This window comes from Bos grunniens, chromosome 13, assembly GCF_055505025.1.
Source record: "Bos grunniens cultivar Pamir isolate PY7600 chromosome 13, Bosgru_T2T1.0, whole genome shotgun sequence".
Classification (NCBI taxonomy): Eukaryota; Metazoa; Chordata; class Mammalia; order Artiodactyla; family Bovidae; genus Bos; species Bos grunniens.
This window is the reverse complement of record NC_141177.1, coordinates 20,395,728-20,423,529: the sequence shown is the minus strand read 5'-3', so window position 1 is coordinate 20,423,529 and position 27,802 is coordinate 20,395,728. Positions and strand designations below refer to the sequence as shown.

Below are 27,802 nucleotides of genomic sequence, written 5' to 3'. Positions count from 1 at the left end.
CACTGTACTGGTTGCTGGTGAAGGAAGACAGATACCATTATTATTGCCCCATTTTAGGATGAGGAAACTGAGACCTAAAGGGCATGAGCTTACCTAGCCAATGAAAAAGCTTATTATTCAGACTTAATAAGACCAAAGCCTGGGGATTTTCAACGCCCTGCCCTCCCTAAAGTATTCCAGTACACAATCTCCTAGGTCAAAGCAGGTGCCCTCCTTCCCACAAGCTCTCCTGTCCTTCTGTAGCAAAAAGGAGTAAAGAGCAGAATTTCCAGTGTGAACTCAGAGATAAGGGCCTTCTGCATCTATTAATACCCACTTGAAAGCCGCAAAGGCTTTCTAAGATAGAGCCTCTTAGCCCCAAGCCCGAGGTATCCTGATAAGCCTGTTCTCAACAGTTCTCAGGCTTCAAAAAAAAATCCACAATTACTGGGCAGCCATTTCCACTGATGATCTCCTTTCGACCTGATAAATAAGTGAAGCTCATTTATCTACATGGCTCAGGAAGGAGGCTCAGAGAGGGGCACTCGCTGCTCAAGGTCACACAGCAAAATAGAAGTCTTCCTCTGTAAAACCCAGGGCCTGCCCTTCATGTACAACCCCTCTGTAAATACCTCAGGGTCAGCCTCAGGGCTGTTAAGAGTACAATGTGTGGTTTCCAAAAGGTATTATGTGGATAGTGGCTTAATTAACAGGGGCTCACTGTCCATCTCCACCTTTCTCAAGTCCTAACTCAAGAGAAGTCCAAAGGGGTAGAAGCTCCTGGAGCCACGATCCTTTGCCTGAAGATCTCTTTCCTAGAGGCAGGCTGGTGGAGGAGTGATAGCCTGGGTTTCTAAATCAGGTGGATGTAAACGAGAATCCGAGTCTGTGACCTTGGACAAGTCAATTCACTTCCTCTGAGCCTCACTCATTCATCCACTCCCCAGTCTCCATTCAATATTTACTGAGCCCCTGCTATGTATCCGACGTTGTGCCAGGTGCTTGGGGGACAGCTGAAAGCAAAACACTCATCTCTGACTCCTGGAGCTCACCCTCCAATGGGAGAGTCAGATTTCTTTGTATCTGCACAATATGCTCATTAAGAAGTTTGACAAGCGACACAAATAGTTCAAAGCTATTTATTCCGCATACACCAACTCCCCTAAACGTACATTCATAGCTTAAAAAAAAAACTCCAGACATGAACATCCCATTATTATAAGGAATACATAATTGGGAGAAATGATTCTGTGGGGACTTCATTTTATTAAGAGGCACAGAGACATCCATTGTTGAGTTCTGGCAGAAGGAGGTGGGGAGTTTTATGTCTGCAACATTACATTCGTCTCGAATGATCCCTTGTCACTACGCTGAATGGTTTGACTGACGGTTTACTGTCTCTGGAGATGTTCTGTCACGGTGCCAGTCCTGGCTGTGTCTGAACACAGGCCTCTCACCCATTCGGGAGGCTGTCTCACATAGGAGCAAGCCTTGGGAGTTGGGCAGACCCCTACCGTGTGGCTTGGCCAGATGGGTAAGTGATTTACCCCCATGAAGAGCTCTGATTGCCTCCTTGGTAGAACAAGGGGCAGGGGCTCCTCAACAGAATGGGTGTCCGGGTTCAATGAGAAAACAAGACAAGCAGAGTTTGCAAACTGGCCCGCAGGCCGGATTTAATTTGCTCAGGGTATTCTTCCCCTGAATTATGAATTAGTTTTTAAAACAAATTTTAAATTGGGACATGCTATAGAAAATTTTCACTTTTCACTTTCTTGTATTGGAGAAGGAAATGGCAACCCACTCCAGTGTTCTTGCCTGGAGAATCCCGGGGACGGGGGAGCCTGGGTTGAGCTGCCGTCTATGGGGTCACACAGAGTTGGACACGATTGAAGCGACTTAGCAGCAGCAGCAGCATAGAAAATTTTAAATATTTGGATTTTTAAAAATTTTTGGCTGTGTTGCATGGCTTGCAGGATGTTAATTCCCTGACACCTGGAATCCTAACCATTCGATTACAAGGGAACGCCCAAATGTTTGGCTTTAAAAAAAAGTAATATCTGGCAATGCCAGGTAGGCCATCAGGGTACTGAGCAAGTGCTGTCCCCCATTTAGCCAGAGCCTTGGCCCTCCAGGCAACCAGTGTCCCTGCCTGGCTTGCCTCTCATGATGACCTTATTTGCCCTGCCACTCTGAGTTTGCAATCCCTAATGCCTGTGCCCGGCACTGAGTAAGCATCCAATAAATGTTAACTACTCTTAGGAACATTACTAGAGCACCAGCACAGCTCCTCTTTGCGGAAGACATGGATGTGGAAGGGAAGGGGAGTGGGTGTTCATGGGGCTTCGTGCCAGCCAGCAGTTGCCTGACTATGTGGCCTTGGCTCAGTCTTTGGTCATCAGCCAGTCCAAATGTCCAGCCGGAGGGTCCAAGGTCAGTGGAAGTGGCTAGGCTTCTAGTCCATAAGTGAGCCTCCCTTCCCTTGCACCCCCATTATTCCATGAGCTCCAGCTCTGGGGACCCCCTCTCCTCTCCAAGGCCCACCCAGTGCCTCTTCCTTTCTCTGTATCACGCCAGCCTCTGCAGTGGGATTATGCTTTTCCAAGCAGAAGGAAGAAAACCTGACAGGGTGGCCATGCCTGCCCTGACCAGTGCTGCAGTGAGGGGCTGGGGAGCCCTCAAAGCAGAAGGGCTCTGTTTTCTCACCTGTAAAATGGGGATGGTAATAATAACGATCACAGTGTTCACTTTATAGGCCTGTTGGGACATTAACTGAGTTATGAAAGCGCTTAGGGCAGTAGTTGGCGCGTAGAGAGCCCTCAATAAATGTCAGCAGTTACTAAGAATGAAGGCTGAATTATGGGAGCAGCTTGCCTACATCTCCTCCTAATTTTTCCAAATGAGAAAAGAAAAAAACTTCTTGTTAGGCTGCAGAACGAGTTTTCAAGCAGCAATCCATGCACTGCTTCCCAAATTTTATTAGGCTCAGAGACAAGGAGAAAAACACACTTGGACAGCAATGAAGTGTGTAGATGAGACAATCCTATATTCCACTGATTCTCAGACCATTTTCTAAAAATTGATTAATATTTTTTTTGGCTGCACCAGGGGGCAGGTGGGAATCTTAGTTCCCTGACCAGGGATTGAACCCGTGCCTCCTGCAGTGGAAGCACAGAGTCTTGACCACTGGACCGCCAGGGAAGTCCTCTCTCAAACTTTCTTTTTTCGTATTTAACAGCTCTGAAAGTGAGGTGCAGCATACAATCAATGGCATGCCCATTTTTAGTCAGCAGCTCTTCTCTTTCCTAGGGGCTCAAGATAAAACGTTGTGCCTCATTTTGGAGGGTGTCTTGGAAGTTGGAGATAAGGTGGCTGAAAAGCACGGGCCCCGGGGCCTGCGCCCTCAGAGGCCTCATTGTTCTCATCACCTCCAGCCTCCCCAGCACATTTGAGGCCGGCCACGGTGGAGCGAGTCGCTTTTCTCTCATTTTGCTCGTTTTCTTTTCTGACACCTGCTGACCTGCATTTGGTCCCGGGGTTGACAGCACATGGCAAATGCGGTCAGGGAGGGGAGTAGCGAGAGCTCACGAAGAGAAGAGAAAGGCTTTTCATAATATATTAAGATATTCAGAAAGGAGGAGCCTGAGATATTCTCCCTCCCTCTCCTCTTTTTTTTTTTTTTTTTGAACAACAACAAAAAAATCCCTGCTGGAAGCCAGAGTTACATATATGCCAAACAGGCCAGGAAACCCAGCAGGCCTCCTGGAGCTGGCAATGAACCGAAACAGGGGCATTGTGTCCAGGCCACTGGCTGGCTGAGGGGCATTGTTAGGGCCTGGCCCTGTCTGGGAAGAGGGGGGCGCAGGGGGCAGGGGGAGTGTGTTCCCATGACTCCCTGGGGAGTGACAACAATCAAGGCCAGCTGCGAAGCTCGCATGCCAGGGGCCCGTGGGCGGGTGGCTGGCCCCAGAGGGGCCGTGGAGGGCTGCAGGGGGCTGAAGAGGCGAGGGGAGGCGGCAAGATCCAGGTCTGTTTCTCAGCTGGGCGGGGGTGGGGGGGTCATTTGCTATACCCGTCTCTCTCATCCCCACCTCCAGAAAGTCCCGGGCCACTGAGCCACTTTGCAAATGATACCCCAGATCTGCCCACTTCTCTCCACCCCAAGGCCCCACCCTGATCCAGGCTGCCATGGTCTCTCACTGGGACCCCTGCCTGGCCTCCTCACTGGATCCTGGTGCCAGCCTGGCTCTCTACGTTCTGTTCCCCACACATAGCTAGAAGGATCTTTCCAAAATGTAAATCACATCACAGCCACATCACTCTCCTGATTAAACCTGCCAAAGGCTGCCTGTCAAACTGAGAAGAAAACCCAAACCCCTCACTCTGGCCCACAAAGCCGGCCTGATGGGCCCAGCCAGCCTCTGGGACTCCATCTCCGACACTCCAGGAAGCCCCCACCTGCCACTCTGTCCCAGTCTCGCAGACCTCCTGCAGGCCCTGGAATGCTGTCAGCTGTTTCCTCCTTAGGGCCTGAGCACTTTGCAGCTCCTATGCCAGGAACAGCCTTCCTCTACCTCTCAGCATGGCTTGATCCCAGAGCGAACAACACCTCCTCAGAGAGGCCTTCCCTGGAAAACAGACCTTGCTGCTCTCTACTGCACTGCCTTCCTGGCACCTACCACTCTGAACTGTATATTCGTTAGTCTTCCCTCCCTGGGTGGTAAACCCCAGGTGAGCAGGAACTGGTTTTTTCATTGCTAAACCCTAGCCTCCCATATCACCAGGTACATAGTACCTAGCAAGAACTCAGCCAATATTGATTGTTGTTGTTCAGTTGCTAAGTTGTATCCAAGTCTTTGTGACCCCATGGACTGCAGCATGCCAGGCTTCCCTGTTATTCACTATCTCCCAGAGTTTGCTCAGATTCGTGTCCATTGAGTCGGTGATGCTATCCAACCATCTTATCCTCTGTCACCCCCTTCTTCTCTTGTCCTCAATCTTTCCCAGCACCAGGGTCTTTTCCAATGAGTCAGCTTTTCGCATCAGGTGGCAAAGTATTGAAACTTCAGCATCAGTCTTTCCAATGAATATTCAGAGTTGATTCCCTTTAGGATTGACTGGTTTGATCTCCTTGAAGTCTAAGGGAGTCTCAAGAGTCTTCTCCAGCACTACAGTTTGAAAGCATCAATTCTTCAGCGCTCAGTTTTCTTTATGGTCCAGTTCTCACACCCATACATGACCACTGGAAAAACCATAGCTTTGCCTATACGGACCTTTGTCGGCAAAGTGATGTCTCTGCTTTTTAATACGTTGTCTAAGTTTGTCATAGCTTTTCAGCCACCCTCAAGCAGTTCTGAAACTGTGATGCATGAACCCAAGTTCCATGAACTTGGACAGGAAAAAAAATTACACCTATATTTTCACTAGTCTCTAACTGAAATGTAACATTTCCTTCCATTTTAAATGTAGGCAACAATCCAGAGGCCAATTAGCAGCAACTTGGGACTTTATCACCAAGAGAAATCACAGCTAGTTCCTTATCACAGCTGCCCCAGGGATCCTAAGATACTGTTCATGCTTATGACACCTGTGACATCCTGGTAGCTTTGGACCTGCCACTCCATCTTTTTATCTGATGTGTTTAAAAAAGAACACACAGGGCTTCCCTGGTGCCCTGTACTCTTTCAGTAGTAAAGAGTCTACCTGCCAGTGCAGGAGATACAAGTTGGAGCCCTGACCTGGGAAGATCCCACATGCCTCAGAGCAACTAAGCTTTTGTGCCACAATTATTGAGCCTGTGCTCGAGAGTCTGGGCGCCGCAACTACTGGAGCCCGCGCACCGTAGAGCCCATGCTCTGCAACGAGAGAAGCCACCGCGATGAGAAGCCTGCGTGCTGCACCTAGAGAGTAGCCCCCGCTTGCCACAGCTAGAGAAAAGCCCGAGCAGCAGTGAAGACCCAGCACAGCCATAAAAAATATTACTAAGTCACAAATATAAAAAATATTATTATTTCAATATTCAATATAATTATTGTCTTTTATAATTCTATTTATGGTTTAAAAAACAGCATTCTTAAAAAAAAAAAAAGAATTCTTGAGAAGGGTCTAGAGGCTTCACCAGATGCCAAAAGGGTTCATGACACACATAAAAAAGACACCCTAAAAAGGAGTGTCGTGAAAGAGCTGATGTAGGGAGTTCCCTGGCAGTCCAGTGGTTAGGACTCTAAACTTCCACTGCAGGGGGCCCAGGTTCAACTCCTTGTTAGGCAACTAAGATCCCACAAGCTGGGGAGCGTGGGTAAAAAAAAAAGAGCTGATGACGTATGACTTTGATCTCTCTCAGCTGACATCCAGCCCATGAGACGCTGAAGGGAGAGCTCAGAAAAGCAGGAGAGCAAGGCTTCCAACAGGAACCTCATGACCTGCATTTCACTGCTGCCTGGTCCTGTCTTGTTCATGAAATCATGAACACACAGCCCTGCAACAGAAAGCAGGAAGCCCTCTTGAAAATCAGTACTCAGAGGGGAGCCCAGCTTTCCCTCTATCCTCTAGCTGGGCCCCTGTGGCCTCCAGTCCCAAGAGTGAGTTCTGCAGGAGGCCTCTGGTTAAACTTAACACACTCTCATCCAAAATGTGGGCTTTCCCCATGGCTCAGTGGTAAAAAATCCACCTGCAACGCAGGAGCCACAGGTTCAATCCCCGGGTCAGGAAGATTCCCTGGAGGAGGGCATGGCAAACCACTCCAGTATTCTTGCCTAGAGAATCCCATGGAGAGGGAAGCCTGGTGGGCTACAGTCCATAGGGTCACACAGAGCTGGACATGACTCAGCACGCACGCACCCAAAATGCTTTTCAAGACTGAAAAAGACCCTCTCTATCCCTATGAATCTGCAACAAGATAAGGGAAGGAAAACAATTTTTTATAAATACCCTCATAGAAAGCAACCCACCTGCAGTCACAGATTGGTTCCAAGAGGTAGACACAGCACGACGTGCTGGTTTAGGAGAGTGTCAGGTTTAAAGTCTGATTCTCACAAACCCAACACACATCATGAGAGTGGGAGAAGCGAACAGTGTGGACAGAAACACCATCTCCAGGATCCTTTCTGGAGCCTGCCGTGAGGAAGGCGGCAGTCGTGAGAAGCCAAGGAGGCAGCTTCTTGGAGCCTGGGTTTGTGAATCATCACTCTCACGTGGGTTCCCCGAACAACCTCTAATTTGGGAGAGGAGCAGCAGAAGGGCCCCAAATTCACTTCAACTTTGTCCTTCCCCTTTCAGTTGGAGTTCCGTGGGCATTCATGTTGGGTGTCATCTACGACAAGACTCAGGACATCTAGGATGATTCATCTTCATGCTGATCTGCCCGAGATATTTGGGGACTTGGGGGTGGGGTTGAGGGGGACAGGAACTGCCTCAAAGAAAGGACTCCCTTTTTAAAAAAAAAAATAATACTAACACTGACTTTTTTTTTTGGTCACGCCCCATGGCTTGCAGGATCTTAGGTTTCTGACTAGGGATTGAACCCGTGCCCTTGGCAATGAAAGCACCAAGCCTAACTACTGGACCGCCAGGGAATTCCAGGACTCACTTTTGTATCAGATTATTGATCAAAGAGAAACCAAACATGCAGAGAACAAGGAAGGAGTGTCCAAGAGTTCTTGAGATGACAGTGCAATGTAAAAGCTTCTTAGAGGACAGAGATGGGTGGTTGTGCAGAGAATTTCTCAGGAAGGGTGCACTAGAATGGATGGGGGCGCCCCTGGCTGGGGAGGCGGTGGGTAGGTGGAGCTGAGGTTCAGGGGGAACTTGACTCTTCCTTATTATACCTTTGTGTACCCATTTACATTTTGCACTATTGTGTATGCATTATTGCTTAAAAATTTTTGTTTACAGCTTTGCAAGTTAGAGACCTCATAGGAAAGTAGCAGGAGCTTAATTGACACATATTAAAACACTGCTATTTCAGGAACTAGCATTTACGGAGCGCCTACTGTGGGCCAAGGGCCTCTGGCAATCCCAGTTTTCCAGGTCTTACAGACACGGAGGCTGGGCCAGGAGGGAGCTGAGTGGGAACTCCTCCCAGGAGCCGGGGCTCTAGTCCTGCCTGAGGACCACACCACCTCCCTCCCTGGAGTGAGCAGTTGGAGGCACCAGATGCTTTGGCAGGATCCAGAGAGATGCCATCTGTGAGGGGAACCTATTCTTAGAGAGCAGAGACAGTGGGTGGGGGAGCCAGCCAACCCCCAGCGGCAGTGGGGGGACGTCGGGAGGAATGGGGGGCAGGCAGCCAAGGCTTTTACCTTCAGCTGAGGGGTGGGGCAGGCCAGGTTCAAAGCAGAGTGTCCGTAGTCTTTGGGGCCAAGCTTCCTTTTACATTTGGAAGATACATTGGAAACAGCAGCAGGCATTTATCGAGTGCTTACTTTATATGCTGTCGTATCATTTAATCCTCCACACCACCCTCCAAGGCATGTGCCGTGAGAATGGCTGTTTAACAGATGACAAGACGGAGGCCCTGAATGGTTAAGTCACTTACAAGGAACCAGCGGAGCCAGAACTGAGCCCAGACACTCTGGGTTCCAAAGCTGATAGCCTTAACCACCAAGCTCTGCTGCCCCTCAACTTGCTGCACCGGGGGCAGTTTTAGTTTGGGTTCCCCCAAGAGCAGACCCCAAGATGAGGATGTTGAGTGCAAGCAGTTTCTGTGGGAAGTGGTCCCGGGAAGCAGTGGTAGGGGCACAAGGAAGGAGACAAGGGAGGAGGTGTTATCACACGAGTGACCGCTGTGGGCGGCCGGAGCTCAGGCTTGCCGGGTGCTCTGGAGCCAGCGTGGAGCAGGCACCTGGGAGTTATCCCACCCAGGGGCAATCAGAGTGCAGGAGTGGGGGTCTCCACCCGTCCCTGGTTGATAGCTGCTCCCAGGATGTACTCATCTCCAGCACTGCAGGTCTGCGGCAGGCTGACAGAACAGGTGCCGAGAGCAAGGGAAGAGCCCTCAGGCAGAAAGACTCAGGGTGGCAGCAGGGTGGCTGGTGTGCACTGAAGTGGTAAGTTAGACAGGATATGGGTGGGGCACTCCAGCATCTGCTTTAAAATCCACTTGCTGGTTGCTACCCTCTCCCCTCCCCATAACCTCAGGGCCTCATTCAGCCTCCACAGAGTGAACTAAGGGAACTTCAAGACTACCTTCTCTAAGCTGGCAGTACAACATCGTGCCTGAGAATACACCGTTTAGACTCAGACCCAGTCCCACCTTCATGACCTAACAGTTCTGTGACATAGCTTCCTCATTTGTCACATGGACTACTGGCTGGACCCTGTCATTCCCTACCACCTTGTTACTCAAGCTCAGAACAGCAGCAGCCATCACCCAGGAGCCGTGAGAAACCCAGAATCTCAGGCCCCACCCCAAACCCATTGAATCAGAATCTGCATTTTAATAAGATCTCCAGTGACTCATGTGGATATTTCTACTAGTAATTTTAAAAATATAAAAAAGAAATTAAAGTATGCCTACTCCAATGTGTTTGATTTGTTCAGCTTGGTGGTTTAAAAAAAAAAAAATCAGTTCTGGCACACACACAAGTCTCCAGTTCACCAGGTCCCCGTCCCTCCCGACTGCATAGCACCCAGAACATCATCATTTATGCCTCTTCCCAGGCCCCTATAGGCATTTGAGTGTGCACCCCAATAACTAGCTAATTTTGCATAGCATAGTTTAGGTTTCTAAATTTAAGGCACTGAAAAAAAAAAAAGAGCTTTGAAATAGCATAGATCTGGTTTGGCTGTCACACGAGTTGTATTGCCTTTGGCAAGTTACTTCTCCGATCCTCAGTTTCCACATCTGTAAAATGGAGATCAAAATATGTACCTGCAAGGTCACTGTATGGGTTAAAAATAATAATGTGCAAAGCACCCAGGAAGGAGGAAGGAGGAGTTCACCAGGTGGATGTCATTAGTAGCTGAAGCAGCCGTCATAGTTACACAAGTCCAATGTAGACACCAGGTATTACTATGATTATCCTCACTTTAGTAGAAACTGAGCCTCTGAGAAGAACCTTCCCCAAGGTTACACAGCAGTCCAGTGGGGACTCAAACCCAGGTCCTCCAGCTCTGTATCTGCACTGTCCACTAGAATTTTCTGCGAGGATAGAACGTTCTAATCTGTGCTGTCCAATACAGCAGCCACTAGCCACCTGTGGCTGCTGAGCACTTGAAATGTGACTGGTCCAAATTGAAAAATGCTGAAAGTGTAAAACACACACCTGATTCTGATGACTTAGTATAAGAAAAATAGAATGTAAAATATCTTATTAATTTTTATATTTAATACACATTAAAATGATAACATTTGAGAAATACTGGGTTCAAAGATATAATTAAGGTTAATCTCTGCTTCTTTCTGTCCCCACATTTTTTTTTTTTTTTTGGCCATACCTCGTGGCATGTGGGATCTTAGCTTCCCAACCAGGGATAGAATCCATGCCCTTGGCAGTGACAGTGGAGTCCTAACCACTGGACCACCAGGAATTCCCTCCACTTTTTAAAAACTGTGGCTGCTAAAAAAAGCTCAGTCACATATGTCTCACACTGTGTTTCTGTTGGACAGTGGAAACACTGGAGCTTCTACAATAGAACACCCAAGGCAAGGAACTGAGTATTGTCTAAAAATGCATTTTTGCAACCCACTGCCCATCAGCCAGAAGCCCTCTTTTACAGAAGAATGGTCAGAGAACATACCCACCAGAAAGAGACTTCAGTGCCCTCGTCTGGGCTCGATGATCCCTGAGGCCCAGGGTGGGGTGTGACCTTCCCTGGTCTCTCAAGAGTCAGCAGCCATCACCGTGCCCAAGGCTCCTCAGCCTGATTCGGTGGCTCGTTTCACTATTCAAGAGTACCTAATGAGAACTGATAATCAGTGCTTCCATTTTGCCAAATGGAGCCCTGGGCTAACAAAAGTTAGTCTGAGACCCCAGATCTTGAAGAGGTAGGAGCCTCTGGGATGGTTAGCAGGTGGAGCCAATCTCAAACCGCGGCTGGATACCCCTGTCACCCGACTGGGGTGCAGGAGCCTTCCTGAGCACCTGGGGGCCCTGTTACTTGGAGGGTTGGCTCTTGTTGTAGATAAAGAAGTCCGAGAGGTCGTGCCACACGTTGCTGTCCTCGTACAGGTAGGTCATGGACGACTGCAGCGAGGGCTGCAGGGTTGGCCGGTGGTACTCGAAGAGCCACAGCACCAGCCCCCACACCAGCCCTGTGAACCATGGAAACGGGTCCAACCTGGGTTCAGGGATGAAGCCCTTCTCCACGCCCAGGCGGCACAGGGCAAATAGGACGCGGGATAGCAGGTACATGCTGATCTGTGGGAGGGAAGGACGGGGTTAGAAGTGGGCCCAGCCACTGGGCCCGACCCCGACCCCGACCCCGCCCCACCCTGGAGTGCTGCCTGTGCACTGGATCAGGGTTTTGCAGAGTATGAGCAAGGTGATTTGAAGTGGTTTGCAGCAGGCATTTGAACATTACTGTTTATGTCTTTTTTTGTTAGCAGTATTGCATGGCAAAAAGGATCTTAGTTCTTCAACCAGGGATTCAAACTATATCCCCTGCAATGAAAGCACCCAGTTTAAACCTCTGGACTGCCAGGGAAGTCCCACTATTTATGTCTTTTATTATTCTTTTTAATTAAAAATTTTGAACAATGAATATATTTACATGGCTCAAAACTAAAAGGTAGCTTAATGACAAAAAACACAGTCCACAAATGAAAAAAAAATTAATAAACTGGATTTCAACAAAATGCAAAAGTTTTCAGTTGTGAAAGTCCATGTGAAGAGGTTGAAAAGAAAAGCTACAGACTGAGAGAAAATATTTACAAATACATATCTGACAAAGACTCATGTCTGGAAAATATTTTTAGAAACTCTCAAAACACAACAGTGAAAAAAAAAAAGACAATCCAGTTAGAAAATAGGCAAAAGACACAAACAGATATTTCACTGAAGAGGTTAACACAAAAAGAAAATAGACACATGTAAAAAGGTTCAGCTTCATTAGCCATTAGGGAAATGCAAATTAAAACCACAATGAGAGGGACTTCCTGGCAGCCAGTGGTTAAGACTCTAATCATCCCATGCAGGGGGCCCAGGTTCCATCCCTGGTTGGGAAATTAGATCCTGCATGGCACAGCTAAGACCTGGAACAGTAAAATAAATAAATAACTTTTTAAAAACCACAATAAGCACTACACACCTATCAAAATTTCAAAAATCTGAAATGTAACAAACCACATGCCAGCTTGAAGGTGAAGCAACTGGATCACATATATATTCCTGATAGGAATGTAAGATAGGACAATCACTCTGGAAAATACTTCGTCAGTCTCCTCTAAAACTAAATATATATGTACCGCGTGTATGTGCTCAGACCCTGAGTCGTGTCTGACCCTTTACAACCCTTTGGACTGTAGCCCGCCAGGCTCCTCTGTCTATGAGATTCTCCAGGCAAGAATACTAGAGTGGGTAGCCATTTCCTCCTCCAGGGGATCTTCCCAACCCAGGGATCAAACCCATGTCTCCTACATTGCAGGCAGATGCTTTATCTCTGAGACATCTGGAAAACCCTTTATGTATCATATGACCCAGGAATTGCACTCCAGGTATTTATCACAGAAGTGAAAACTTAAGTTCACCAAATACATATACAAGAAGGTTCTGAGCAGCTGCATGCCTAATAGCCAAGAGCTAGAAACAACCCAGATGTCCTTCCATAGGTACATCCATACCATGGAACACTACTCAGCAGTGAAAAGGAATGAACAGCTGATACAATAACTTGAAAGAATTGCCAGGAAATTATGCTGAGTGAAAAAAGCCAACCCTCAAAGATTACATACTATAATGACTCCATTTACATAATTTTTTTTTAATTGAAGTATAGTTATTTACAATGTTGTGCTTCAGGTGCATAGCAAAGTGATTAAGCTATACACACACATATATGTACATATATTCTTTTTCAGATTATAAAAATTTTATATTATAAAGTATAAAATATTGAATATACTTCTTACTAATTATTGTTTATCTATTTTATATATAGTAGTATGTGTTAATTCCAAACTCCTAATTTATGCCTCCCACTTTGGTAACCATAAGTTTGTTTTCTATGTCTGTGAGTCTATTTCTGTTTCATAAATAAGTTCATTTGTATCATCTTTTCTAGATTCCACATGTAAGTGATATATTTGCCTTTTTCTGTCTGATTTCACTTAGTATGATAATTTCTAGGTTCGTCCATGTTGCTGCAAACGGCATTATTTCATTCTTTTTTATGGTTGAATAATATTCCTGTGTGTGTGTGTGTGTACACTACATCATCTTTATCTGTTCATCTGTCGATGGTTGCTTCCATGCTTGTAAATAGTGCTGCCATGAACACTGGGGTATATGTATCTTTTTGAATTAAGAGTTTTTGTCTTTTCCATATATATGCCTAGGACTGGGATTGCTGGATTGTATGATGACTCTAGTTTTAGTTTTTTAAGGAATCTCGATACTGGTCTCCACAGTGACTGCACCAATTTATATTCCCACCAACAGTACATGAGTATTCCGTTTTCTCCACACCCTCTCCAGCATTTATTATTTGTAGACTTTTTGATGATGGCCATTCTGACTGGTGTGAGGTGACATTTCACTATAGTTCTGATTTCCATTTCTCTAACAATTAGTGAAACTGACCATCTTTTCATGTTCCTTTTCCTGTGCCTGTTGGCCATCTGTATGTCCATCATGTAACATTTTTGAATGGAGATCAGAGCAGCTGTTGCCAGGGGTCAGGGAAAGGAGGGAAGGGGGAAGGAAATGGGTGTATCCAGGATTCCTAGAATTTGGAAGTTCATAGACAAGTGAAATTTCTATCAAAAAAAAACTGGGGAAACTTTCCCAAAATACAAAATGCTCATATCCATAGACTCTTCCACTCCATGTCTAGGAACTTACAAACAGACCGACACAAGTGCAGGAAGGTGTCTCAACAAAGATGTAGACTACAGTGGATGTGTGAGGTCAAACACTGAAGAGCCCCTAAACGTCCATCCAGAGGACACTGTGAAATCAAAGCTGGTCCATGCCATCAGCAGAGAGCTCTGCTCACGTTATAAAGGATGAGGCACTGACAAGAGAGGCCCCTAAGATACACGGTTACATGAAAAAAAAGAAAAACGTACTATGATCTCGTTGGTGGAAAACTGCTGCTATGACCACTGATACAAGCACAGACAAGTTCTGAAAGGCTATACAAAACACAGTTAAAATGACCATCTATATACATGTATACCTGATTCACTTTGCTGCATTGCAGAAACTAACACAACACTGTAAATCGACTATTCTCCAATTGTATGTATGTGTGTGTGTGTGCTCAGTCATGTCCAACTCTTTTCGACCCTATGGACTGTAGCCCTCCAGGCTCCTCCGTCCATGGGGTATTCAGGCAAGAATACTGGAGTGGGTTGCCATGCCATCCTCCTCCATGGAACCTTCCTGACCCAGGGATCAAACCCACATCTCCTGCATCTTCCTGAATTGGCAGGCAGATTCTTTACCACTGAGCCACCTGGGAAACCCAATACTGCAATAAAAATTATTAAAAAAAAAAAAGTGTTTCTGGGCAGTGGCTGGACAGTTAGAGGGGGAGAGAGACTCTTTTTCAATTTATTTTCTAATTGCATCATGTATCCTAAGCATCCAGAAGTGTGCCAGGCACACAATGAGTGCTTAGTTTGCATTACTTAAAATGTGAAAATAAAACAATTATTTTTATAATTTAAGACTATTTAAGAAATTTGAGGGAGGCAAATTAGAAAGACTGCCAACTTTTCATATAGCTCAAGAAGGATGCTAAAACAGCAGCAGCAGCAACAGTTAGCATTTTATCATTATCTCATTAAAAAATGGAATTTTTAACCAAGAAAAAGGGCAAGTTGCAGAATAAGAGATAATTCTTCAAATGTAGTAAGTTTCGTTTTATGAAAATCTTACTCATTTTTTTTTTCTCATTTCACTGCAGAGTAGTGTTTGGGGGCGTGTTTTGTTTTATATTTTTAAATCTTTGCCCCAGAGAGCTGCATGGTACTCCAGCAAGGTACCTGGTTAACAGAGGGGGAAGTTGAGGGGGAAGTGACCTTCCCAAGGTCACACAGGGATTGGTGAACTACAGACCCTCAGATATGGCAGGGAGCCACGAGCTCATCGTCTTTGACTCCCATCCCCAACTCTATACCTGAATCCTGCCCCATCCCTCAGCCCTCTCCCCAGCCCCCGTTCTGGGAAGACCTTTACCTGGCTGTTGATGTTATTGTTGTTTCCAAACACCAGCAAGCCCCCGATGAAGGCAGACACGAATGAGTGTGCCTGGTAGGTCTTGCCCTGGACGTGGGACTGCAGGGCACAGAGTCCCTTGTAGAGGAACACAAACCTGGCCAGGTTCCAGGAGTGGGTGTACGTGGCCTGCAGGATGGCACGCAGCTTCTCCCGGAGGCTGCACAGACACAAGGAGCCACCGTGAGTGCAGGCCCAGCCGCTCCGGGGCATCCACCCACCTGGCATGCAAAACCGGCCCAGGCAAGGAGCCCACGGGCCCACGCTCATTCAACCCCGGGCCTCTGCCCTCCATGCCCTTAGGGCTGCTCCCTCCCTGGATACAGGCTTTGACTTCACGCCATCTCCTTGAAGAGGTCTTCCCTGACTACCCCGCCACCTTTTTCAAGAGGTCTTCCCTGACTACTCCACGTATAAGAATGCCCACTGTATTCTGTTCCGTTATCCAACTTTTCTTTTCCTTCAGAGCTCATATCACCACCTGACATTTACATACTTGTTTATTACCTCCCCCCACTCCCACCTCATCCCAGTGGAAGCTCCCAGAGAGTGGTGTCTATACCTCACTCACTCATCCTCAGTGCGCAGAGCAAGGCCTGGCACATAGCGGATGCTTAATACATTTGTTTCTGGAGTGAACATGTGAAGGAATGAATGAGTGAATGAATGACTACATACTATGTGCTGGATCTGAGGATGTGAGTCTGAGAAAAAGTAGATCTGCTTGCTGCCCTCACAAGGTTTATGATCTAGTGGGAGAGGGAATTATGAAATGAATACTCATAAAACAAAGGTCAAACTTTGCCCTGACAAGCAATGATGCCAGGACGTGAAGGAAGAGGTCAAGAGGGGAGAGGAGTTGTACTGGGATCAACACGAGCAGAGGTCCCGAGGAGGGACAGAGAGTGGGGAGTAAAGGAACAAAGACAGGTCATTAAGCCCTGAGCAGAAAATGTGTAAGGCAAAGGCTGTGAGGGAGAGGTGGGACCATGGTAAGATGCGTCTTTAAAAAAAAAATGTTATTTATTTATTTTTGGCTGGACTGGGTCTTTGTTGCTGCTCGAGGGCTTTCTCTAGTTGCAGAGAGCCAGGGCTGCTCTGTAGTTGCAGTGGCTTCTCTTGCTGGGGAGCATGTGCTCTAGGTGTGTGGGCTCAGTAGTTCCTGCACACGGGCTTAGTTGCTCCAAGGCATGTGGAGTCTTCCCAGAGCAGGGACTGAACCCATTGGCAGGCAAATTCTTTTCAAACACCAGGCTGCCAGGGAAGTCCTACGCTTTGTCTTTTATCTTGAGAAGTGAACCTTTAGTAAGGCACGTGGTTTGACTTATCTTTTCACAATCGCTAGGGGGCAGTGAGGAGAGCCAAGGAGAGGAACCAGGAGACCAATTCAGGCCCAGCAACCACATGTGCCCTCGAGGCCTGAGGAGGGCCTTGAAGTGTGTCAGCTGGGGCCTGGGAAGTCTGCCAGGCAAGGGGGGACAGCTAGGAGTCAGGGAGCTCTCACCCCACGGGGACACGGGCCTACCACTGCCAGTTCTAAGGCAAGCTGCATTTCCTACTTTCCAAGCGTAGGCACTAATACTGCCTTGAAAATGTTTCTAGAATCTGAACACTTCTCACCTCTATGCCACCATCAAGGTCTGGGCCACCAGAGTTGCTCAGCTGGATTATTGCCACTGCCTCCTACTTTACACCTATTTCTGCCCTTGACCCCTAGCAGCAAACACTTCACTTTCTCACTATTAAATTTAAGTCAAATAGTGGCATGTCCACAAACAGATTCTTAACGACAATTTCCTATTCCATTTAGAGGAAATGCCACAGGGGTAGGAGGAAGGTTAAAGAGGGAGGGGAGACAGATATATATATACACACACACACATACATATATATATACACACACACAAATATATAGTATATGCTCAATAAATCTAAGTATATATACATACATACATATACTTATGGCTAATTAGCATTGTTGTGTGGCAGAAACCACCAGAACATTGTAAAGCAATTATCTTCCAATTAAAAATTTAGAAAATTAAACAAAAAGAAGAGGAAAAGGCAAACTCTTCTCTTTGACCTAATGCTGAACAGGATGGGCCCCGGATCAGTTCAGTTCAGTTACTCAGTCGTGTCCGACTCTCTGCGACCCCATGAATCGCAGCATACCAGGCCTCCCTGTCCATCACCAACTCCCGGAGTTCACTGAGACTCATGTCCATCGAGTCAGTGATGCCATCCAGCAATCTCATCCTCTGTCGTCCCCTTCTCCTCTTGCCCCCAATCCCTCCCAGCATCAGAGTCTTTTCCAATGAGTCAACTCTTCGCATGAGGTGGCTAAAGTACTGGAGTTTCAGCTTTAGCATCATTCCTTCCAAAGAAATCCCAGGGCTGATCTCCCTGAATTAGAAGATATAGAAAAAAAAAAAAAAAAAAGAAATCCCAGGGCTGATCTCCTTCAAAATGGACTGGTTGGATCTCCTTGCAGTCCAAGGGACTCTCAAGAGTCTTCTCCAACACCACAGTTCAAAAGCATCAATTCTCCGGCGCTCAGCCTTCTTCACAGTCCAACTCTCACATCCATACATGACCACAGGAAAAACCATAGCCTTGACTAGACGGACCTTTGTTCGCAAAGTAATGTCTCTGCTTTTGAATATGCTATCTAGCTTGGTCATAACCTTCCTTCCAAGGAGCCAAGGAGTAAGCGTATTTTCATTTCATGGCTGCAGTCACCATCTGCAGTGATTTTGGAGCCCAAAAAAATAAAGTCTGACACTGTTTCCACTATTTCCCCATCTATTTCCCATGAAGTGATGGGACCAGATGCCATGATCTTAATTTTCTGAATGTTGAGCTTTAAGCCAACTTTTTCACTCTCCACTTTCACTTTCATCAAGAGGCTTTTTAGTTCCTCTTCACTTTCTGCCATAACGGTGGTGTCATCTGCATATCTGAGGTTATTGATATTTCTCCCGGCAATCTTGAGTCCAGCTTGTGTTTCTTCCAGTCCAGCGTTTCTGATGATGTACTCTGCATATAAGCTAAATAAGCAGGATGACAATATACAACCTTGACGTACTCCTTTTCCTATTTGGAACCAGTCTGTTGGTCCATGGCCAGTTCTAACTGTTGCTTCCTGACCTGCATACAGATTTCTCAAGAGGCAGATCAGGTGGTCTGGGATTCCCATCTCTTTCAGAATTTTCCACAGTTTAGTGTGATCCACACAGTCAAAGGCTTTGGCATAGTCAGTAAAGCAGAAATAGATGCTTTTCTGGAACTCTCTTGCTTTTTTCATGATCCAGCAGATGTTGGCAATTTGATCTCTGGTTCCTCTGCCTTTTCTAAAACCAGCTTGAACATCAGGAAGTTCACGGTTCACATATTGCTGAAGCCTGGCTTGGAGAATTTTGAGCATTACTTTACTAGCGTGTGAGATGAGTGCAATTGTGCGGTAGTTTGAACATTCTTTGGCATTGCCTCTCTTTGGGATTGGAATGAAAACTGACCTTTTCCAGTCCTGTGGCCACTGCGGAGTTTTCCAAATTTGCTGGCATATTGAGTGCAGCACTTTCACAGCATCATCTTTCAGGATTTGAAAGAGCTCAACTGGAATTCCATCACCTCCACCAGCTTTGTCCGTAGTGATGCTTTCTAAGGCCCACTTGACTTCTCATTCCAGGATGTCTGGCTCTAGGTCAGTGATCACACCATCGTGATTATCTGGGTCGTGAAGATCTTTTTTGTACAGTTCTTCTGTGTATTCTTGCCATCTCTTCTTAATATCTTCTGCTTCTGTTAGGTCCATACCATTTCTGTCCTTTATCAAGCCCATCTTTGCATGAAATGTTCCCTTGGTATCTCTAATTTTCTTGAAGAGATCCCTAGTCTTTCCCATTCTGTTGTTTTCCTCTATTTCTTTGCATTGATCACTGAAGAACGCTTTCTTATCTCTTCTTTCTATTCTTTGGAACTCTGCATTCAGATGCTTATATCTTTCCTTTTCTCCTTAGCTTTTTGCTTCTCTTCTTTTTACAGCTATTTGTAAGGCCTCCTCAGACAGCCATTTTGCTTTTCTGCATTTCTTTTCCATGGGATGGTCTTGATCCCTGTCTCCTGTACAATGTCACGAACCTCCATCCATAGTTCATCAGGCACTCTGTCTATCAGATCTAGTCCCTTAAATCTATTTCTCACTTCCACTGTATAATCATAAGGGATTTGATTTAGGTCATACCTGAATGGTCTATTGGTTTTCCCTGCTTTCTTCAATTTAAGTCTGAATTTGGCAATAAGGAGTTCATAGTCTGAGCCACAGTCAGATCCTGGCCTTGTTTTTGCCGACTGTATAGAGCTTCTCCATCTTTGGCTGCAAAGAATATAATCAATCTGATATTGGTGTTGACCATCTGGTGATGTCCATGTGTAGAGTCTTCCTTGTGTTGTTGGAAGAGGGTGTTTGTTATGACCAGTGCATTTTCTTGGCAAAACTCTACTAGTCTTTGCCCTGCTTCATTCCGTATTCCAAGGCCAAATTTGCCTGTTATTCCAGGTGTTTCTTGACTTCCTACTTTTGCATTTCAGTCCCCTATAATGAAAAGGACATCTTTTTTGGGTGTTAGTTCTAAAAGGTCTTGTAGGTCTTTGTAGAACCGTTCAACTTCAGCTTCTTCAGCGTTACTGGCTGGGGCATAGACTTGGATTACTGTGATATTGAATGGTTTGCCTTGGAAACGAACAGAGATCATTCTGTCGTTTTTGAGATTGCATCCAAGTACTGCATTTCGGACTCTTTTGTTGACCATGATGGCTACTCCATTTCTTCTGAGGGATTCCTGCCCGCAGTAGTAGATATAATGGTCATCTGAGTTAAATTCACCCATTCCAGTCCATTTTAGTTCACTGGTTCCTAGAATGTCGACATTCACTCTTGCCATCTCTTGTTTGACCACTTCCAACCGGTTACCCCCACAATATTCCTCTCTTTGTTCTCTCCCCTGCAATCCCTCTGCTCCAGCCTCCTCAAACTCACCAGGTATGATCAGCCCTCAGGGCCTTTGCACAGGCTGTTCTGTTGGTATGAAACACTCCTTCCCTTGTTACCCACGTGGCCAACTCTTCCAGCTCCTTCAAGTCTCTACTTAAAATGTCACTTTCTCAATGAGCCCTTCCCTATTTAGCTCTGCAGCCTGCCCTTCCCCCAGCACTCTGGATCCCCTTTCCCTGCTCTACATTTTCTTTCCTACAGCCCATATAATATTCTAACATACCACATACTTTTTAAATTTATTATGTTTATTTTCTGCTACGCCTTTCTGCTAAACTGTCAGCTGTACGAGGGAAGGGATCATTCTCTGTTTTATTCACTGCTGTATCCCCAGCACCTAAAGACAGTGTCTGGCACATATTAGATGCTCAATAAATATTTACTGAAGGAATGAATGAGTTTAATTGAAAAAAAATAATTTGGAGGACAAAAACTAAAACAAAAATAAATTTAAAAAAGAAAAATACATAAAGAAAGCAATCTTCACGACCTGGATTTGAGCAGCAGGCAGTCCATGTGTGATTCTTATAAACTCCAGGTGAAGTTAGATACATTAAAAACTAAAACACAAGTTGGTTTTTGAGAAGCTCCTTGAGGGAAGTTATGGAAGATCAGAGAAAGGCCAAGAAGTTTGAACAAGGAAAGAAAGTAGGTCATGGAGAGTTTTCCTGAGAAAGTGATCCTCAGAGAACTGGTATGGGTTGCTAGGAAGGCATAAAGATGGGGTAGAAGAGGAAAGGGGATTCCTGGTGTGTGTGTGGTGGGTACTCATGAGAAATGTAAAGAGGTGGAACCACCTGTTGCACATGAATGAATGGCAGCGAGTCTTGGTGCCAAGGGCTCCCCATGCTGGGCTTTGGAGAGAGGGGGGAATGTCCCTGAGGTCAGACTGCAGGGGGCCTTGAATGCCACACCTGGAAGCTGGCTTCTCTGGAGAACATCAAGGAGCCAGGAGCTGGCGAATTTTCAAGATGGGATAGTAGAATCAGACTTGTGCTCTAGGAGATGGTGGTGTGGGCAGGTTGGACCCAACCTGGAGGCTACTGGGCAAGTCCTGGCACGATCTTGCCCAGTTTGAAAGGTGTGCAGAGGGGACAGGTACCTGCCACTCCGGAAAAGAAAGGTCATGACCAGCGCGTGAGGGGCCCGGATTTTGGCTCCATAGCTGTAGAAACAAAAGAAAATGGTTAAGGCACCACTGCACCACTGTTTCTTTCTGAGCTCTCTCTTTGACTCCCTGTGCCCCCTCCTCCCCTTCCCTAATCCTAATATCATTTTGGGAGGGAAACTAACGCTGGCTTTTGAGTTAGATCTGGGTTCCAAGTGGGTCATACAAAGTAAATAGTATCTGGTACCAAAGCCTTGCCCTGTTTGGCTCTATGCTGCTGCTGCTAAGTCGATTCAGTTGTGTCCGACTCTGTGTGACCCCATAGACAGCAGCCCACCAGGCTCCCCCGTCCCTGGGATTCTCCAGGCAAGAACACTGGAGTGGGTTGCCATTTCCTTCTCCAATGCATGAAAGTGAAAAGTGAAAGTGAAGTCACTCGGTCGTGTCCAACTCTCAGCAACCCCATGGACTGCAGCCTACCAGGCTCTTCCATCCATGGGATTTTCCAGGCAAGAGTACTGGAGTGGGGTGCCATTGTCTTCTCTGGTTTTGCTCTATAAACTTGGGTAAATCATTGAATGTCTGAGTCTCCCTTCTTCCTTTAGTAAAAAGTATTGCCTGTTTCAGAGTTGTTTCTGGCAGTTAAGGACCTAGCACATGTAAAAGTTCCTCATTCAACCAGTACTAATGTCGCTACCTTTCTTTTTTTTTTCTTTATTGGACTTGCCCTCGTTCCACCAAGTTCTCCAGCTGTCTGGCCCTGACCTTTCCAGGCTACGAGGTCTAACAATCTTTGACAGTCTCCCTCAGACAATGGTCATGAGCCCCATATTGTTGTCATATGAGTATCTGTGAGGCTTGTTTCCCAACCCCCCCCCCAAAGTATTTATTCATTTTAGCTGCACTGGGTTGTAGTTGTAGCATGTGGAGTCTAGTTCCCAGACCAAGGGTCAAACCTGGGCCCCCTGCATTGGGAGCATGCAGTCTTAGCCACTGGACTGCTAGGCAGGTCCTTGTGAGGCTTGTTGGAAGCAGCAAAAGACTGGGAGGAAGCCTGTGTCCATCCACAGGGGGCTACTAGGTAAACACATAATGGACCCATGGCAACCAGTGGCATACACAGAGCTGTACGTGAATCAGGAAGCTCTAGATATGCTGTAGGCTTGGTTAAAGCAAGGTGTGTAAACTTCTAAAAAGCTCTAACTTTTTATGCCTTTTGTGAATATGCTACCTAATTTTGTAAAAAATCAAATAAAAAGTGTGATCAAATGACAGCAGCGTTACTGCATGTGGTGGCCAGGCTGAACGGCTTATTTCCTCGCTGCCTAGCGGTGGGTGGGCAGGACCCTCCTCTGGCCCCCAGCAAGTTTTCTGCCCTGCCTTCTCCAAAGGCATGTCTTCTTCCCCTGAATAAAGAGGCCGTTGGCCTCCTCCAGCTGGCCAAGGTGAACAGGACCCTGCCTTACACCTCAGACACAAATGAAGCAATGCCCCCAACTGCCTACATGTGCCTGGCCCCTTCCCAAACTCAGACTCCGGTGGGGGCCAGCTACTGCCACTCACAAGACCTCTCTGTGTCCTGAAACACGGAATGCTCTGCATTAAAAAGGACTGAAAGGACATGATAGGGACTTCCCCAGCAGTCCGGTGGTTAAGACTCTGTGCTTCCACTGCAGGAGGTGAGGGTTCGACCCCTGGTTGGAGAACTAAGATCACATGTGCCGTGTGGTGTGGCAAAAACAAAACAAAACAAAATGGTCATGACCAAGGAAACGTCAGAGCAGCTCTGAATACAGACCTTCAGTCCTCTTCCATATAAAAGAGAAGTAAATGAAGGACCATGGCAGATGCAGTAGGATATCCTGGAAGATCCCTATCTAGACTATCTTCCTGTAGAGGACATTTAGGGGACAACTGGGACCATCTGTCTATTAACTAGACAGCAGTCAACATTATAGGATTATGATTCATTTCTTTTTTAATCAAAAAAATTGTATACACCTACATTTTTGTACTTTAAAAGAAGTTTTTTTTTTAATTTATTTTTGGCTGTGCTGGGTCTTTGTTGCTGCGTGGGCTTCTCATTGCAGTGGCTTCTCCTGTTGCAGAGCATGGTCTTTTGGGCATATGGGCTCAGTAGTTACATTTCCTGGTTCTAGAGCACAGGCTCAATGGCTGTGGCTCATGGGCTTAGTTACACCACAATATGTGGGATCTTCCCAGACTAGGAATCGCACCTGTGTCTGATGCATTGGCAGGTGGATTCGTTACCACTGAGCTATGAATTTTCCTCTCTGAGCCACAGTCTTCTCATCCAGAAAATGGGTACAGTGGCAATTCCTCCCTTATACGCTTATTCATTCAGTTAATATTTAAAAGCCTACTTATACTAAGGAACAAAACAGATAAAAACTTCTGTCCCCGTGAAGCTCATTTTCTAGTGAGAGAGTAGAAAATGCGTAAGTGATGCATAAGGGATGCGTAAGTGAATACTTAAGTGTCATGTGGTGATAAGGTCTATGGAGGCAAAGTCAGTAGGGAAGGAGGTGGAAGTTCAAAGATTGCCTCATTGAGGAGGTAACAATCAGAAGCCTGAAGGTGAAGGAGTGAGCCAGGCAGATATTCACGCCAGTACAATCATGATTACAGCAGCCAACAGTTATATACATACCAGGCACTATGCTGAGCATTTCACAATACCAGACTACCTGATCTGCCTCTTGAGAAATTTGTATGCAGGTCAGGAAGCAACAGGTAGAACTGGACATGGAACAACAGACTGGTTCCAAATAGGAAAAGGAGTACATCAAGGCTGTATATTGTCACCCTGCTTATTTAACTTATATGCAGAGTACATCATGAGAAACACTGGACTGGAAGAAACACAAGCTGGACTCAAGATTGCCGGGAGAAATATCAATAACCTCAGATATGCAGATGACACCACCCTTATGGCAGAAAGTGAAGAGGAACTAAAAAGCCTCTTGATGAAAGTGAAAGTGGAGAGTGAAAAAGTTGGCTTAAAGCTCAACATTCAGAAAACGAAGATCATGGCATCTGGTCCCATCACTTCATGGCAAATAGATGGGGAAACAGTGGAAACAGTGTCAGACTTTATTTTTCTGGGCTCCAAAATCACTGCAGATGGTGACTGCAGCCATGAAATGAAAAGACGCTTACTCCTTGGAAGGAAAGTTATGACCAACCTAGATAGCATATTCAAAAGCAGAGACATTACTTTGCCAGCAAAGGTCCGTCTAGTCAAGGCTATGGTTTTTCCTGTGGTCATGTATGGATGTGAGAGTTGGACTGTGAAGAAGGCTGAGCGCCGAAGAATTGATGCTTTTGAACTGTGGTGTTGGAGAAGACTCTTGAGAGTCCCTTGGACTACAAGGAGATCCAACCAGTCCATTTTGAAGGAGATCAGCCCTGGGATTTCTTTGGAAGGAATGATGCTAAAGCTGAAACTCCAGTACTTTGGCCACCTCATGCGAAGAGTTGACTCATTGGAAAAGACTCTGATGCTGGGAGGGATTGGGGGCAAGAGGAGAAGAGGACGACAGAGGATGAGATGGCTGGATGGCATCACTGACTCTATGGACGTCAGTCTCAGTGAACTCCAGGAGTTGGTGATGGACAGGGAGGCCTGGTGTGCTGCGATTCATGGGGTCGCAAAGAGTCGGACATGACTGAGGGACTGATCTGATCTGATCACACATATTGACTCAATTCTCTCGACAGTATGATGGAAGTCAAAGTGTTCGTTGTTTAGTCTGTCCAATTCTGTGACCCCATAGACTGTAGCCCTCCAGGCTCCTCCGTCCATGGTATTATCCAGGCAACAATAATGAAGTGGGTTGCCATTTCCTTCTCCAGGGGATATTCCCAACCCAGGGATCGCACCTGGGTCTCCTGCATTGCACGCAGATTCTTTACCTTCTGAGCCACCAGGAAAGCCCAACAGTATATTGAGAGGGTAACAGGCAGGAAGGCCAGGGGTCCCCAAATGGAGGAGACAGACTACAAGTGTCAGACATTTTAAACTATCTCTTAAGTGGCAGGAGGAAACAAACAAGTGTTAGATTTCTTCCCCTCCTCTATACAAATTTAAAAAGGTTTCTTTTAGAATTCTGTGTTGCCATGACAACACCTGGTTCCACCAGAACTTAACTTTTCTCAAACCTAGATCTAACCGATCCGGTTTTTCTTATGGAAATCTTTGCCTTAAGCTATGTTAATGAACTACGTATCTACCCTAGACTCTGTCTTCCTTGTAGAAGGAAATGGCAACCCACTCCAGTGTTCTTGCCTGGAGAATCCCAGGGACAGGGGAGCCTGGTGGGCTGCCATCTATGGGGTCGCACAGAGTCGGACACGACTGAATTGACTTAGCAGCAGCAGCAGTAGCTACATAACATCCAACTAAAGACTAGCAGGGAGCACTCCTGATGATGATGTCTATGTCAGAAGCTTTCTCTAATTCTTTTATACTTTAAAAAAGCTTTATTACACAAAAGCTCTGAGTGATCAAGCCTCGTCACTGGCCCCGGATTGAATTCCTCTCCTCCGGAGGCCAAGAATCCTGGCGTCTTTCATGGCTCAGCAACAACCTTTCAATATAAGTACTATTATCAGCCCCATTTTATAAATATTGAGGCTTAGAGAGCCTAAATGAGTTGCACAAGATCATGCAGGTAAGGGGCACCAGTACTCAAACTGAGGTGATCACATCCACACCACCACGCCATGCTGCCACTAAAATGCCAAGTCCAAGAACATGCAGATTTTTGTTCCCTTTGTTCTTTGATGCTTCCCCAGTTCTGGCATTGTAGGCTCTCAATAAATGATAGCGTTTATGCATAAAGTTTAAAGGAAAATGAGCTCCAGTCCTGGCGCCAACCAGAGGAAATGACCTCCTCTTCTGCAGGTCTGATGACCAAATTGTAATCAGTTTGCTTGGCAAATACTTGCAGCTTCAGTTACACTGGTCACACCTGCGGCTTATCAGAAGAGGACTTAGCAGTAGAATCTTTTTTTTTAGCAGTAGAATCTTACAAAAGAATGAGAAGCGGGATGAAAGTCCAGGGCAGCTTAATGAGGGGAGCATAGAGAGGCAGAGCCGCAAGTCTTGCTAGAAGGCAGAGTCCAGCTTCCCACTGTCCAGATGGAGCCACGGAAGCCAGATAGGCCCAAGGGCACACAGCAGCGGGAGGGGGAAACTGGACCCAAATGAAGGGATACAGGGGCTGGCATGGGAAATAGTCAAGACAATAGGGCCAGGCTGCAAAGCACGGAGTGCCTAGAAAAAGCGTAGTTAGACCCCCGGCTCAGAAGGCGCACAGAACCCAAAATCCAGCGCCCACTGCGCCGACAGTGGACACCAAGACCTAGAGACACACTAGGGCTGCTCAAGGGCGCACAGCGCAGCGGCGCCGGTCCCAGAGGCAGCTTCTCCAACCCCACCAGATCGATCCTTCAGCCCCTGCCCAGCCCGATGACCCCACTCACACTGCCCCGTTCCGGAAGCCCTTAAGCATGGCCAGTGCTGCGTGGTAGCGGCGCTTGCGCAATAGTGCGTTGATCGCAAAGAGCAGAGCCCGCAGCTGCGGTGGGGCGACCATAATGCAGGCGTCGCTGAGGGTGGTAGACACGGAGCAGGACTCACGCCCTGACAGCCGGGGTGCTATTGCACAACCCTCAGTAGGGCTGGAGGTGCCGGATGGTGCCGGACATTGCAGCCGGGTCTTTGAGCCCATAGGATGTGTCTGCTGTCACTCATACGAGCAGGGCCGATCACAGAGCTCGCTCAACTCACCAGGGGAATGGGACGCAAGCACTCTCCCGAAGAGCGGTCTGATTGGAAGAGAGGGAAAGCTCGTAGCCAATTACAATGGGCTCCGTCCAATTAGACCGCAAAAAGGTTAGAAACGTATTCCTGGATTTGTCCAATCAGAAAGCAGTTTCCCTGGGACTTAGAAGAGGTGTGTCACCTGTGAGCTTGGAAGTTTTTTGAAAGAGGAGCCACCCTCGGGAGAGTAGGGATGGTGACACGGGGAGGAGCCAGGCCTTAACTGTACACAGGACAATTCTGATTGGTTAACATGGACTACCAATCTTCTCAGACCATAAATGACTTGGCACCTTTACCTTTTTGGTTTCCGTACGTTCTTAAAAACCAAACATTTTCTCATGGTCCGCAGAAGACTGTATGATCTGGCCCCTGCTTTCCTCTCTAATCCCACACCTCCAATCTCCTTTTGTCCCTCTCAGTCACTTCTCTTCGGC

At 46.6% G+C, this 27,802-nt stretch overlaps 1 protein-coding gene across 4 annotated transcripts; it reads right to left on the bottom strand.

Moving 5' to 3' along the window:
* Nucleotides 1–1,104: 1,104 nt before the first annotated feature.
* PXMP4 (peroxisomal membrane protein 4) lies at nt 1,105–27,367 on the bottom strand. 4 transcript variants are annotated; one of them, XM_086332324.1, is made up of 4 exons: nt 27,026–27,367; nt 21,512–21,574; nt 15,318–15,516; nt 1,105–11,336 (listed from the first exon to the last, which is right to left on the bottom strand). In XM_086332324.1, exons 1-4 carry the CDS (start codon nt 27,271–27,273, stop codon nt 11,073–11,075), a joined length of 774 nt encoding a protein of 257 aa, XP_086188450.1. In that variant the 5' UTR covers nt 27,274–27,367; the 3' UTR covers nt 1,105–11,072. The 4 variants fall into 4 exon arrangements, 3 of the variants coding, with proteins under 3 accessions (XP_086188450.1, XP_086188451.1, XP_086188452.1); XR_015139126.1 differs by having other exon boundaries at nt 10,285–11,336; nt 21,324–21,574; nt 27,026–27,315; XM_086332326.1 differs by lacking the exon at nt 1,105–11,336 and adding an exon at nt 11,633–12,169 and having other exon boundaries at nt 27,026–27,315.
* Between the last annotated feature and the right edge of the window lie 435 nt (nt 27,368–27,802).